This window comes from Cygnus olor, unplaced genomic scaffold (genome assembly GCF_009769625.2).
Source record: "Cygnus olor isolate bCygOlo1 unplaced genomic scaffold, bCygOlo1.pri.v2 scaffold_129_ctg1, whole genome shotgun sequence".
Lineage (NCBI taxonomy): Eukaryota > Metazoa > Chordata > Aves > Anseriformes > Anatidae > Cygnus > Cygnus olor.
Genome location: NW_024429100.1, coordinates 27,033 through 40,561, shown reverse-complemented (window position 1 = coordinate 40,561; position 13,529 = coordinate 27,033). Strand labels below are relative to the sequence as shown.

Sequence of the window (13,529 nt, the reverse complement as noted above, 5' to 3'; positions counted from 1 at the left end):
AGCCATCGTCTGCTTCAAGGTGCCACCCAGTCCCATCATCAAGAACATGACGGAGTCCTCTTCATTTGACGGTGAGGCCTGGGTGGCTGGGGTGCCCCCCACAGAGCCCCATGCGCCCCCTGAGCCCCCTATGCACCCCACCAGCCCCTACACACCCCACCACCCCATTTGACCCCCTTCCGTGCCCCCTCCTCAGCACTGTGCCAGCAGCGGGTGCCCGTCGGCTACCAGGACTACTACTATGCGCAGAACATGAGCAACGCCATCCGCTGCGTCACCAACTGCACGGCCAACACACCCGGCACCATCGACTGCCACCATGGCGAGTGCCGCGTCACCCGCGCCGGGCCACAGTGCTTGTGAGTGCCACCACGTGTCCCTGTGTGCGCACCCCCCGGCCCCCTGGGACCACCGGCCTGACCTTTCCTTGTCCCTGCAGCTGCCGGGATGAATCGCTCTACTGGTACACGGGCACCCGGTGCTCCAGGCGCGTCAGCAAGGTGGCCACCGGGTTGGGGGTGGTTGTCACGGTGCTGCTCGTCGCCTGCATCACCCTTGCTGTGCTGCTGGTGATACGGAAGAAGGGCAGGAAGAGGTAGAGGGGCAGTGATTGGGTTGGTTGGGTTGGTTGGGTTGGGGTGAGGTGAGTTGGGTTGGGGTGAGTTGGGGTGGTTTGGTTTGGATGGGTTGGTGGAGGCTAGGTTGGGTTTAGTAGGGTTGGGTTTAGTAGGGCTGAATGGTTTGGGGTCTTTTGGGTTGGTTGGGTTGGGGTGGTTGAGTTGGATGGGATGGGTTGGGTTGGGTTTAATTGGGTTGGATGGTCCGGGGTCTTTTGGGTTGGTTGTTTGGTGATGGACATGTGGGCTGGTGGCAGACACCTGGGCTTGGTTGGGGTTCAGAACGGGGTTGTTGGTGGACATCTGGGCAGGCTGGGGGCGGGGGGGCACAGCCCCCTCCTCTGTCCTTCTGCCCCCTCCGAGCTCCCTGGCGCTGTCCCCCAGGAACACTTCGGCCACCGTTGAGGAGAGCTGGTATGAGAACGATGGCAGCACCTGGACGGCATCCGACGGCTTCGTCCTCAGCAACAGCAACACCACCGACCCAGGTCGGGAGGGCTCCGGGGGGCAGCACTGGGGGGGGCGGTGGGACCACAGCTGCTCCCACAGCCCCACCGCTCACCCTATCGCCCCCCACCCATGTCCCCAACAGGCGGCAGCCTACGGAGCTTCACGGCATCGCTGGAACGGGTGAACACCGACATCCCGGTGGGTGCCCCCCCAGACCCATCCCTCCCCCTGCACTCCCCCCCCATCCCACAGCCCCCCCGGACCCATCTCACCTCCGTCCCCTTCTCTTTTCTCTCCACCCCCCTGCAGATGCAGATCGCCAGACCCTCGCTGCGACCCCAGTTGTGACCCAGGTATGTGGGGCAGGGGAATGTGGGGTGGGAACACAGGGTGTGGGGCTGGGGTGGGGGCAGGGGATGTGGTGCAGAGCGCTGTGGGGCAGAGGGATGTGGGAGCCAAGAATCTTCTCAATGTTTCTCCTCCAAGGTCTTCGCTGGCCCCTCCTCACCTCATTGCCCACCAGGACCTCCAGGACCTTCTCAGTGACACTGATTCCAAGGACTATGTTGCCTCCTCCTCACCTCGGAGCCCATCAGGACCTCCAGGACCTTCTCAACGATGCTGATTCCAAGGACTATGTTGACTCCTGCTCACCTCAGTGCCCACTAGCACTTCCAGGACCCTCTCAACGACGCTGATTCCAAGATCATCGTTGGCTCCTCCTTACCTCATCGGCCACCAGCTCTTCCAGGACCTTCTCAACAACACTGATTCCAAGGAAAACGTTGCCTCCTGCTGACCTTGGTGCCCACCAGAACTTCCAGTACCTTCTCAACGACGTTGCTTCCAAGGTCATTGTTGGCTCCTGCTCACCACGGTGCCCACGGGAGTAATCTGGGAAGAACCATATGGGCTGGGAACAATTTGGGAAGACTCAGCCAGGAGTCAACCTGGGGAGACCCAACCAGGAGACCCAACCATGGCTCAAAATGCTCTTGGAAGACCCAACCGTGGCTAGAAATGCTCTTGGAAGACCCAGCCATGGCCGGAAATGCTCTTTGAAGGCCCAACCATGGCTGGAAGCAATCTGTAGGACCCTGGCAGAGCTGGAAGCGGCCCAGGACGGCCCAGCAGTGACTGGAAATGGGCTTGGCAGGACCCGGGCATGTTTTTTTGCTCAGCGAGGAGGAGGAAACACCTGTGTTTGCAGATCCTGGCAGTGGGGGACAGGACTCCCAGCCAGCCTCTGCCCGTCCCACTTAGGGATGGGCAATCCCAATAAAAATTCTGTGCATCCCAATAAAAATTCTGCTGCTGCCTCCGGCCCCACGCCAGCCATGGTCACAGGGGATGTTGGGTCCAGGGTGGGAACTGGCCAACCACGGCCCCCTTGGGGCTGCAGCTGCTGGGGTCCATCTAGGTCCTTCTGGAGGGTCTCCACCAGCGCCGGGAGCCACCAGAACCCACAAATCCCCAGCTCCCAGTCCCAAATTCGGGTCAGATTCACCCCAAATCCCCCCAGCCCTACACGTCCTAGAAGGTCCCCAAATGCCCCCAGCCCTACAGGTCCTGGCAGCTCCCTGGGCACCAGCAAAGCCTCATGGGAAGGTGACAGGGACGGGGGACGTTGGGGACAGGGGACATGGGGGATGGAGATGGGGGCACCAGGGATGGGGATGGACACCAAAGATGGTGGGGACACCAAGGATGGGTGGACGCCAAAGATGGGGGGACACCAAAGATGGGGATGGGGGACACCAGGGATGGGGATGCGGGACACCAGGGATGGGGGGACATCACTGATGGGGCTGGGAGACGAAAAGGATGTGGATGTGCTCCCAAATTGCCCCAAATGCCTCAAAAATGGACACCAATTGCCCCAAAGTGAACACAAAACACACCTAAATGTTCCCAGATGTTCCCAAACAGTCCCAAAACAGACCTGAAATGGCCCCAGAGTGGACCCCAAGACAGCCCTGGAATAGCAAAGCCCCAAAGTGCCCCGGAACGGCCCCAAAACAACCTGAAGATGGGACCTGGAATTGACCTGAAGAAAGAACACACCAAAATATTTCCAAATGGCTCCAAGTGCCCCCATATCACAGAATCACAGAATCACAGAACCATCTAGGTTGGAAGAGACCTCCAAGATCACCGAGTCCAACCTCTGACCTAGCACTAACAAGTCCTCCACTAAACCATATCACCAAGCTCTACATCTAAGCGTCTTTTAAAGTCCTCCAGGGATGGTGACTCAGCCACTTCCCTGGGCAGCCCATTCCAATGCCTAACAACACTTTCAGTAAGGAAGCTCTTCCTAATATCCAACCTAAACCTCCCCTGGTGCAACTTTAGCCCATTCCCCCTCGTCCTGTCACCAGGCACGTGGGAGAATAGCCCAACCCCCACCTCGCTACAGCCTCCTTTAAGGTACCTATAGAGAGCGATAAGGTCACCCCTGAGCCTCCTCTTCTCCAGGCTGAACAACCCCAGCTCCCTCAGCCGCTCCTCGTAAGACTTGTTCTCCAGATGCCTCACCAGCCTCGTCGCCCTTCTCTGGACTCGCTCGAGCATCTCCATGTCCTTCTTGTAGCGAGGGGCCCAAAACTGAACACAGGACTCGAGGTGTGGCCTCACCAGAGCTGAGTACGGGGGGACAATCACTTCCCTAGCCCTGCTGGCCACACTGCTTCTTATGCAAGCCAGGATGCTGTTGGCCTTCTTGGATACCTGAGCACACTGCGATGGTTGGAATCAAAATTAGAGGAACCAACGATGGTTGGAATTGATCTTGGGGACCCAACGATGATTGGAATCGATGTTGGGGGACACAAAGATGGTTGGAAATGAACTTGGACCAGCCAACGATGGTTGGAAACAATCTTGGAGAACCCAATGATGGTTGGACACGACCTGGGAAGACGCCACGAAGGCTGGAATCCCTCTACGAGCCCCCAACCCTAGCCCCCAGTCCCCAGTTTGGGTCAGATTCACCCCAAAAAGGAACAAACACCCCCTCCCGGGGACACTGCAATACCCCCAGGGCAGTGATATCGGGGAGGGGGCCATCGTGGTTGTCCCCGATATCGGGGAGGGGACTGTCACATTTGTCCCCACGGTCATGGTGCCCACGATTGGTCCGGGTACAGCTGCGCCCCCCCAAGCCACCGCCTGCCCTGGGAACACGCAGCTCCTCCCCGCAGAGGGGCAAAGTTCTCCACTGCCACTCCTGCCCCGGGCATGGCTCTGCACCAGGATGCTGCTGGTGGCACTGCAGGGCTGGGGGGCACCAAGATGGGGTCTTGCACCCGGGCCTTCCTCCTCCTCTTCCTCCTCCTCCTCTACGGGGATGCAGCGGGTGAGTGGAGCCCTGCCGGGGAGCACCGAAATGCCAATATGGTGGGCAGGAGGGGGTGGTCTCCCCTGGGGCATCTCATTGGGGTGTGTTGGGGAGGCTCAGGGGGGAATCGGCCTCCATGGCCCGAGGTGGCACCATCCTGTTGGGGACAGGGACAGGACATTGGGGAGGGGGACAGGGACATTGGGGAGGGGGACAGGGACAAGGACAGGGATGGGGACACTCCACAGTCCCCCACCCCACGGTGATGGCACTGATGAGGCCCAGTGGAGGCCAGAAATTGGGCAGGGGAGGCCACAAATTGGGGCAGTGTAGACGAATTGGGGTGGTGGAGGCCAGAACTGGGGCATCGGAGGCCAGAATTGTGGCAGTGGAGGCAACAGTTGGGGCACCGGAGGCTACAACTGGGGCAGTTGAGGCGACAAATGGGGCACTGGAGGCCAGAACTGGGACAGCAGAGGCCATGAACTTGGGCAGAAGAGACCACAAACTGTGGCACTGGAGGCCACGTCCTCCCGTGCAGCCTCTGCCCCACCCGTCCCACGGACATGTGAACGGGAACAGGACAAGGGTCAGATAAAAGCAAAAGAGAGGAAGAGGTCGGAGCTGGGGGGGGGGGGGGGGGAGGGAGGAAGTGCACAGCTACAGGCAAGGCTGGAAAGGAGGCAAAGGGGAAAGGTGAGGGACAGGGTGGCCTCCATGCAGCACCGAGTGATGCAGCCTCCACATCAAAAGGAACCTCCGCAGATGGAGCATGGAGCAGAAATGGACACCAAACCGGCTCCTACATGGCTAGCACCGGCTCGTATGAAGCTGACAATGCAAGTCTCAAGACATACAACTCCACAATGACAAGAGACCCCATGACCAAAAGCAATGCCAACACAATGCACACTGGTGACTCCGTGATCAGCACTGACACCATGACACTAGCCAGTGACCCCAAGACCACCAGTAATGACATCACGACACCCACCGGTGACCCCGTGACCACCACAAACGACACCAAGACACCCATCAGTGATCCCATGACAACCAGTAACAACACCACGACATCCACCAGTGACCCCGTGACCACCACAAATGACACCACAACACCCACCGGTGACCCCATGACCACCAGCAATGACACCACGACACCCACCAGTGACCCCGTGACCACCACAAACGATGCCACAACACCCACCAGTGGCCCCGTGACCACCAGCAATGACACCACGACACCCACCAGTGACCCTGTGACCACCAGCAGTGACAGCACGACACCCACCAGCGACACTGTGAGCTCCACAAACAATGCCACAATACCGACCACAGACCCCGTGACCACCACCACCGATGCCACGACACCCACCAGTGACCCCGTGACCACCACCAATGACACCACGACACCCACCAGTGATGCCGTGACCACCACCAACGACACCACAACACCCACCAGTGACCCCATGACCACCAGTAATGACACCACAACACCCACCAGTGGCCCCGTGACCACCACCACCGACACCATGACACCCACCACAAACCCCATGACCACCAGCAGTGACACCACGACACCAACCAGTGACCCCATGACCACCAGCAATGACACCACGACACCCACCAGCGACACTGTGACCACCAGAAATGACACCACGACACCCACCTCTGACCCCGTGACCACCACCAATGACACCACGACACCCACCAGTGACCCCGTGACCACCACAAACGAAACCACGACACCTGCCACAGACCCTGTGACCACCACCACTGACACCATGACACCCACCACAAGCCCCGTGACCACCACCAATGACACCACGACACCCACCAGTGACCCCGTGACCACCACAAACGAAACCACGACACCTGCCACAGATCCTGTGACCACCACCACTGACACCATGACACCCACCACAAGCCCCGTGACCACCAGCAGTGACACCATGACACCCACCAGTGACCCCATGACCACCAGCAATGAGACCACGACACCCACCCGTGACGCCGTGACAACCACAACCGACACCACGACACCCACCAGTGACTCCATGACCACCACCAACAACACCACGACACCAACCAGTGACCCCGTGACCATCACCACCGGCACCATGACACCCACCAGTGACCCCATGACCACCAGCAATGACACCACGACACCCACCAGTGACCCCCTGACCATCAGCACTGCCCCAGTGACCAGCAGTACAGGACCAGTAACCACCACTAGCTCTCCAGTAACCACCAGTACAGCTTTAGTGATCACCAACACTGCCCCAGGGATCACCACCACCACATCTGTAACCGCCACCACCTCCACAACAACCACAACCACGACCACTACCACAACAACCACCACGATGACCACCACCACCACCCCAACAACCACCACCACCACCCCAACGACCACCACCACCACCACCCGAACGACCACCACTACCACCACCACCCCAACGACCACCCCCACCACCCCAACAACCACGACGACCCAAACGACCACCACTGTTCCTCCAGGTCAGCCTCCATCTCCCTCCCATCCTCCCCTCCTTGCATTCCTCCTGCTTCCACCCCACCTCACAGGCCTCCATTGCTAACCCTCACCCCTGTCCTACCTGGGGTCTCCTCATTGGACCCCCCCCACCCCTGGCTGCCCCCTGACGTATGCTCTCCCCACAGTGGTCTGCCAGAATGGAGGCAAGTACGACGGTGTCAAGTGCATCTGCGTCTCTGACTTCTATGGCCCTTTGTGTGAGTTCTTCAGCGACTCCATCACCACCGAGATCCGTAAGTGCAGCCTGCCCCCAGCCCACGGCCTCCCCCCTGCTCATGGCCTCCCCCTGGCCAATGGCCTCCGCCCAGCCCCGGCCCCCCATGCTCACTCTCCTCCTGCCTCCCGCAGCTATTGAGGGGACGATCGTGGCCAACGTGGAGCTGGTGGTGACCGTCACCAACTTCATCTACACGGAGGAGCTGCAGGACCCCCGCTCGGAGGCCTATGAGAACTTTGAGAAGCAATTCCGGCAGGAGGTGAGGCCCGGGAGCACAAGGGGAAGCTGGGCCCCGCGAGGGAAGGCTGGGAACCTGAGGGGAGGCTGACAGATCAAGGGGAGATCAGGGTGCACAAGGGGAGTTTGGGAGCACAACAGGAGGCTGGGAGCGAGAGGAGAGGCTGGGAGTGAGAGGGGAGGCCAGGCCCCGTGAGGGGAGGCCGGGCCGCACCGGACCCATCCTCAATGCGCCCCTTGCCCTGGCAGATGGCCAAGATCTACAGCTCCGTGCCTGGCTACGAGGGCGTGAAGATCCTCCGCATTGTGCCGGCGGCCTCCAGCAGGCAGGGAGCCCGGGTACGCAGGGCCGGGGGAGCCTCCGCGTCCTCCCCTGTGGGCACCGGCCTCAACGTGGACCACGAGGTCATCTTCAGAACCACCGCCAGCCCCAGCCTGACCGAGGAGTTCCAGAACAAGACGCAGGAGTTGGTGCAGAAGCTTCAGGAGACTGCCGAAAGCCAGGGCGACTGCGAGAATGACTCCTGTGGGTGTCCCGTCCTCACCCCTCGCCACCCAACCCCTCGGGGAGGCTCCAGAGAAGGGTCCCTGACAGCCTCTTTCTCCCCGCAGCCATCGTCTGCTTCAAGGTGCCACCCAGTCCCATCATCAAGAACATGACGGAGTCCTCTTCATTTGACGGTGAGGCCTGGGTGGCTGGGGTGCCCCCCACAGAGCCCCATGCGCCCCCTGAGCCCCCTATGTGCCCCACCAGCCCCTACACACCCCACCACCCCATTTGACCCCCTTCCGTGCCCCCTCCTCAGCACTGTGCCAGCAGCGGGTGCCCGTCGGCTACCAGGACTACTACTATGCGCAGAACATGAGCAACGCCATCCGCTGCGTCACCAACTGCACGGCCAACACACCCGGCACCATCGACTGCCACCATGGCGAGTGCCGCGTCACCCGCGCCGGGCCACAGTGCTTGTGAGTGCCACCACGTGTCCCTGTGTGCGCACCCCCTGGCCCCCTGGGACCACCGGCCTGACCTTTCCTTGTCCCTGCAGCTGCCGGGATGAATCGCTCTACTGGTACACGGGCACCCGGTGCTCCGGGCGTGTCAGCAAGGTGGCCACCGGGTTGGGGGTGGTTGTCACGGTGCTGCTCGTCGCCTGCATCACCCTTGCTGTGCTGCTGGTGATACGGAAGAAGGGCAGGAAGAGGTAGAGGGGCAGTGATTGGGTTGGTTGGGTTGGTTGGGTTGGGGTGAGGTGAGTTGGGTTGGGGTGAGTTGGGGTGGTTTGGTTTGGATGGGTTGGTGGAGGCTAGGTTGGGTTTAGTAGGGTTGGGTTTAGTAGGGCTGAATGGTTTGGGGTCTTTTGGGTTGGTTGGGTTGGGGTGGTTGAGTTGGATGGGATGGGTTGGGTTGGGTTTAATTGGGTTGGATGGTCCGGGGTCTTTTGGGTTGGTTGTTTGGTGACGGACATGTGGGCTGGTGGCAGACACCTGGGCTTGGTTGGGGTTCAGAACGGGGTTGTTGGTGGACATCTGGGCAGGCTGGGGGCGGGGGGGCACAGCCCCCTCCTCTGTCCTTCTGCCCCCTCCGAGCCCCCTGGCGCTGCCCCCCAGCAACACTTCGGCCACCGCTGAGGAGAGCTGGTACGAGAACGAAGGTGGCACCTGGACGGCATCCGATGGCTTCGTTCTCGACAACAGCAACGCCACCGACCCAGGTCGGGAGGGCTCCGGGGGGCAGCACTGGGGGGGGGTGGTGGGACAGCAGCTGCTCCCACAGCCCCACCACTCACCCCATCGCCCACCACCCATGTCCCCTACAGGCGGCAGCCTACGGAGCTTCACGGCCTCGCTGGAACGGGTCAACACCGACATCCCGGTGGGTGCCCCCAAGACCCGTCCCCCCCCCGCACGCACCCACCACCCCTCAGCCCCCCCGGACCCACCTCACCTCTGTCCCCTTCTCCTTTCTCTCCACCCCCCCACAGATGCAGATCGCCAGACCCTCACTGCGGCCCCAGTTGTGACCCAGGTACTGTGAGATGTGGGGCAGGGGAATGTGGGGTGGGAACACAGGGTGTGGGGGTGGGGTGGGGTCAGGGGGATATGGGGCAGAGCGCTGTGGGGCAGGGGGATGTGGGAGCCAAGAATCTTCTCAACGATTCTCCTCCAAGGTCTTTGCTGGCCCCTCCTCACCTCATTGCCCACCAGCACTACCAGGACCTTCTCAATGATGCTGATTCCAAGGACAATGTTGCCTCCTCCTCACCTCGATGCCCATCAGGACCTCCAGGACCTTCTCAAGGATGCTGATTCGAAGGACAATGTTGCCTCCTGCTCACCTCAGTGACACCAGCACTTCCAGGACCTTCTCAAGGATGCTGCTTCCAAGGCCATCATTGGCTCCTGCTCAACGCGGTGCCCACAGGAGCAATCTGGGAAGAAGCAGATGGGGCTGGGAACAATTTGGGAAGACTCGGCCAGGAGTCAATGTGGGGAGACCCAACCAGGGAGACCCAACCATGGCTGGAAATGCTCTTGAAAGACCCAACCACGGCACAGAATACTCTTGGAAGACCCTAGCATGGCTGGAAATGCTCTGGGAAGACCCAACCATGGCTGGAAGCAATCTATAGGAACCTGGCGGAGCTGGAAGCGGCCCAGGACATCCCAGCAGTGACTGGAAATGGGCTTGGCAGGACCTGAGAGATTTTGTTTGCTCAGCGAGGAGGAGGAAACACCTGTGTTTGCAGATTCTGGCAGTGGGAGACAGGACTCCTGGCCAGCGTCTGCCCATCCCACTTAGGGATGGGCAATCCCAATAAAAATTCTGTGCATCCCAACAAAAATTCTGCTGCTGCCTCCGGCCCCACGCCAGCCATGGTCACAAGGGACGTCGGGGCTGGGGTGGGAACCGGCCAACCACGGCCCCCTTGGGGCTGCAGCTGCTGGGGTCCATCTGGGTCCTTCTGGGGGGTCTTCACCAGTTCTGGGGGCCACCAGAACCCACAAATCCCCAGCTCCCAGTCCCAAATTTGGGTGAGACTCACCCCAAATCTCCCCAGCCCTACAGGTCCTAGAAGGTCCCCAAATGCCCCCGGCCCTACAGTTCGTGGCAGCTCCCTGGGCACCAGCAAAGCCTCATGGGATGGTGACAGGGACGAGGGACGTTGGGGACGGGGGATATGGCAGATGGAGATGGGGGGCACCAGGAATGGGAATGGACACCAAAGATGGGGGGGACATCAAAGATGGGGGGACACCAGGGAGGAGATGGGGGACACCAGGGATGGGGGGACATCACTGATGGGGTTGGGAGACAAAAAGGATGTGGATGTGCTCCCAAATTGCCCCAAATGCCGCAAAAATGGACACCAATTGCCCCAAAGTGAACGCAAAACACACCTAAATGTCCCCAAATGTTCCCAAACTGTCCCCAAATGTCCCAAAACAGACCTGAAATGGCCCCAAAGTGGACCCCAAGACAGCCCTGGAATAGAAAAGCCCCAAAGTGCCCCGGAACGGCCCCAAAGCAGCCTGAAGATTGGACCTGGAATTGACCTGAAAAAAAAAACCAACACCAAAATATTTCCAAATGGCTCCAAATGCCCCCATATCACAGAATCTCAGAACCATCTAGGTTGGAAGAGACCTCCAAGATCACCGAGTCCAACCTCTGACCTAACACTAACAAGTCCTCCACTAAACCATATCACCAAGCTCTACATCTAAGCGTCTTTTAAAGACCTCCAGGGATGGTGACTCAACCACTTCCCTGGGCAGCCCATTCCAATGCCTAACAACCCTTTCCGTAAAGAAGTTCTTCCTAATATCCAACCTAAACCTCCCCTGGTGCAACTTTAGCCCCTTCCCCCTCGTCCTGTCACCAGGCTCGTGGGAGAATAGACCAACCCCCACCTCGCTACAGCCTCCTTTAAGGTACCTGTAGGGGGCGATAAGGTCGCCCCTGAGCCTCCTCTTCTCCAGGCTGAACAACCCCAGCTCCCTCAGCCGCTCCTCGTAAGACTTGTTCTCCAGACCCCTCACCAGCTTCGTTGCCCTTCTCTGGACTCGCTCGAGCACCTCGACGTCCTTCTTGTAGTGAGGAGCCCAAAACTGAACACAGTACTTGAGGTGTGGACTCACCGAGTACGGGGGGACAATCACTTTCCTAGCCCTGCTGGCCACACTGCTTCTTATACAAGCCAGGACGCTGTTGGCCTTCTTGGCCACCTGAGCACACTGCGATGGTTGGAATCAAAATTAGAGGACCCAATGATGGTTAGAAACGATCTTGGGCATCCCAGCGATGGTTGGATTCGATGTTGGGGGACACAAAGATGGTTGGAAATGGTCTTGGACCAGCCAACGATGGTTGGAATCAATCTGGGAGAACCCAACGATGGTTGGACAGAACCAGGGAAGACCCCACAATGGCTGGAATCCATCTACCAGCCCCCAACCCCAGCCCCCAGTCCCCAATTTGGGTCAGATTCACCCCAAAAAGGAAGAAACACCCCGTCCCCAGGACACCGCGACATCCCCAGGGTGGTGATACCGGGGAGGGGGCCGTTGTGGTTGTCCCCAATATCGGGGAGGGGACTGTCACGTTTGTCCCCACGGTCACGGTGCCCACGACTCGTCCAGGCATGGCCGCGCCCCCCAACCACCGCCTATCCTGGGAACGCGCGGCTCCTCCCTGCAGAGGGGCAAAGTTCCCCACTGCCATCCTGCCCCGGGCATGGCTCCGCACCGGGATGCTGCTGGCAGCGCCGCGGGGCTGGGGGGCGCCAAGATGGGGTCTTGCACCTGGGCCTTCCTCCTCCTCTTCCTCCTCCTCCTCTACGGGGAAGTGGCAGGTGAGTGGAGCCCGGCCGGGGCGCAATGAAACGCAGATGTCGGGGGCGGGAGGGGGCGGCCTCCCCTGGGGCATCTCCTTGGGGTGCGTTGGGGAGGCTGAGGGGGGAATCGGCCTCCACGGCCTGAGGTGGCACTGACCTGGTGGGGACAGGGATGGGACATTGGGGAGGGGGATGGGGACACTGGGGAGGGGGACGAGGACAAGGACAGGGATGGAGACACTCCACAGCACCCTGCCCCGCATTGATGGCACTGATGAGGGCCAGTGGATGCCAAAGTTGGGGCAGGGGAGGCCACGAATTGGGGCAGTGTAGACGATGAACTGGAGTGGTGGAGGCCAGAACTGGGGCATCAGAGGCCAGAATGGGGGCAGTGGAGGGAAAAATTGGGGCACCGGAGGCCAGAATTGGGGCAGTTGAAGCCGGGATTGGGGCACTAGAAGCCAGAACTGGGACAGTGGAGGCCATGAGCTTGGGCAGAAGAGACAACAAAATGGGACAGCAGAGGCCACATCCTCCCGTGCGGCCTCCGCCCCACCGGTCCCACGGACGTGTGAACGGGAACAGGACAAGGGTCAGATGAAAGCGAAAGTGGGGGAGAGGGTGGTGGTGGTGGCGGGGGGGGAGGAAGGCCAGGTGCGCGGCTGGGGGGTACAAATGGGAAAGGTGCGGGACGGGGCGGCTGCCACGAGGTGCTGACAGCAGCCGCCTCGCTTCTGACCTCACTGGCAACTAAAATCCTGAACATTCCTGGAAATGAAGTGACCACCAGCACCACCACAGTGCCCACCAGTACAACCTCAGAGACCACCAGTACAGCTCCAGTGCCCACCAGTACAGCTCCAGTGCCCACCAGCACTGCCTCAGAGACCACCAACACCACCTCAGAGACCACCAGTACAGCTCCAGTGCCCACCACCACCACCTCAGAGACCACCAACACCACCTTGGAGACCACCAGTGCAGCTCCAGTACCCACCAGCACCACCTCAGAGACCACCAGTACCACCTCAGAGATCACCAGTACAGCTCCAGTGGCCACTAGTTCAGCACAAGTGACTACCAGCACCGCTCCAGTGACCACCAGCACATATCCAGTGCCCACCAGTACTACTCCAGTGACCACTAGTACAACTCAAGTGACCACTAGTACAGCTCCAGTGACCACCAGCACTGCCTCAGAGACCACCAACACCACCTCAGAGACCACCAGTACAACCTCAGAGACCACCAGTACAGCTCCAGTGCCAACCAG

General features: G+C 60.2%; 1 protein-coding gene across 3 annotated transcripts; it reads left to right on the top strand.

Moving 5' to 3' along the window:
- Nucleotides 1-9: 9 nt before the first annotated feature.
- On the top strand, nucleotides 10-1,961 carry LOC121063241 (mucin-3B-like). 3 transcript variants are annotated; one of them, XM_040543608.1, is made up of 7 exons: nucleotides 10-71; nucleotides 197-359; nucleotides 440-595; nucleotides 1,002-1,105; nucleotides 1,210-1,269; nucleotides 1,377-1,420; nucleotides 1,737-1,961. In XM_040543608.1, the coding sequence occupies exons 1-7, from the start codon at nucleotides 47-49 to the stop codon at nucleotides 1,836-1,838; spliced, it is 654 nt and encodes a 217-aa protein (XP_040399542.1). In that variant the 5' UTR covers nucleotides 10-46; the 3' UTR covers nucleotides 1,839-1,961. The 3 variants fall into 3 exon arrangements, with proteins under 3 accessions (XP_040399542.1, XP_040399544.1, XP_040399543.1); XM_040543610.1 differs by lacking the exon at nucleotides 1,210-1,269; XM_040543609.1 differs by lacking the exon at nucleotides 1,210-1,269 and having other exon boundaries at nucleotides 1,664-1,961.
- Nucleotides 1,962-13,529: the final 11,568 nt, after the last annotated feature.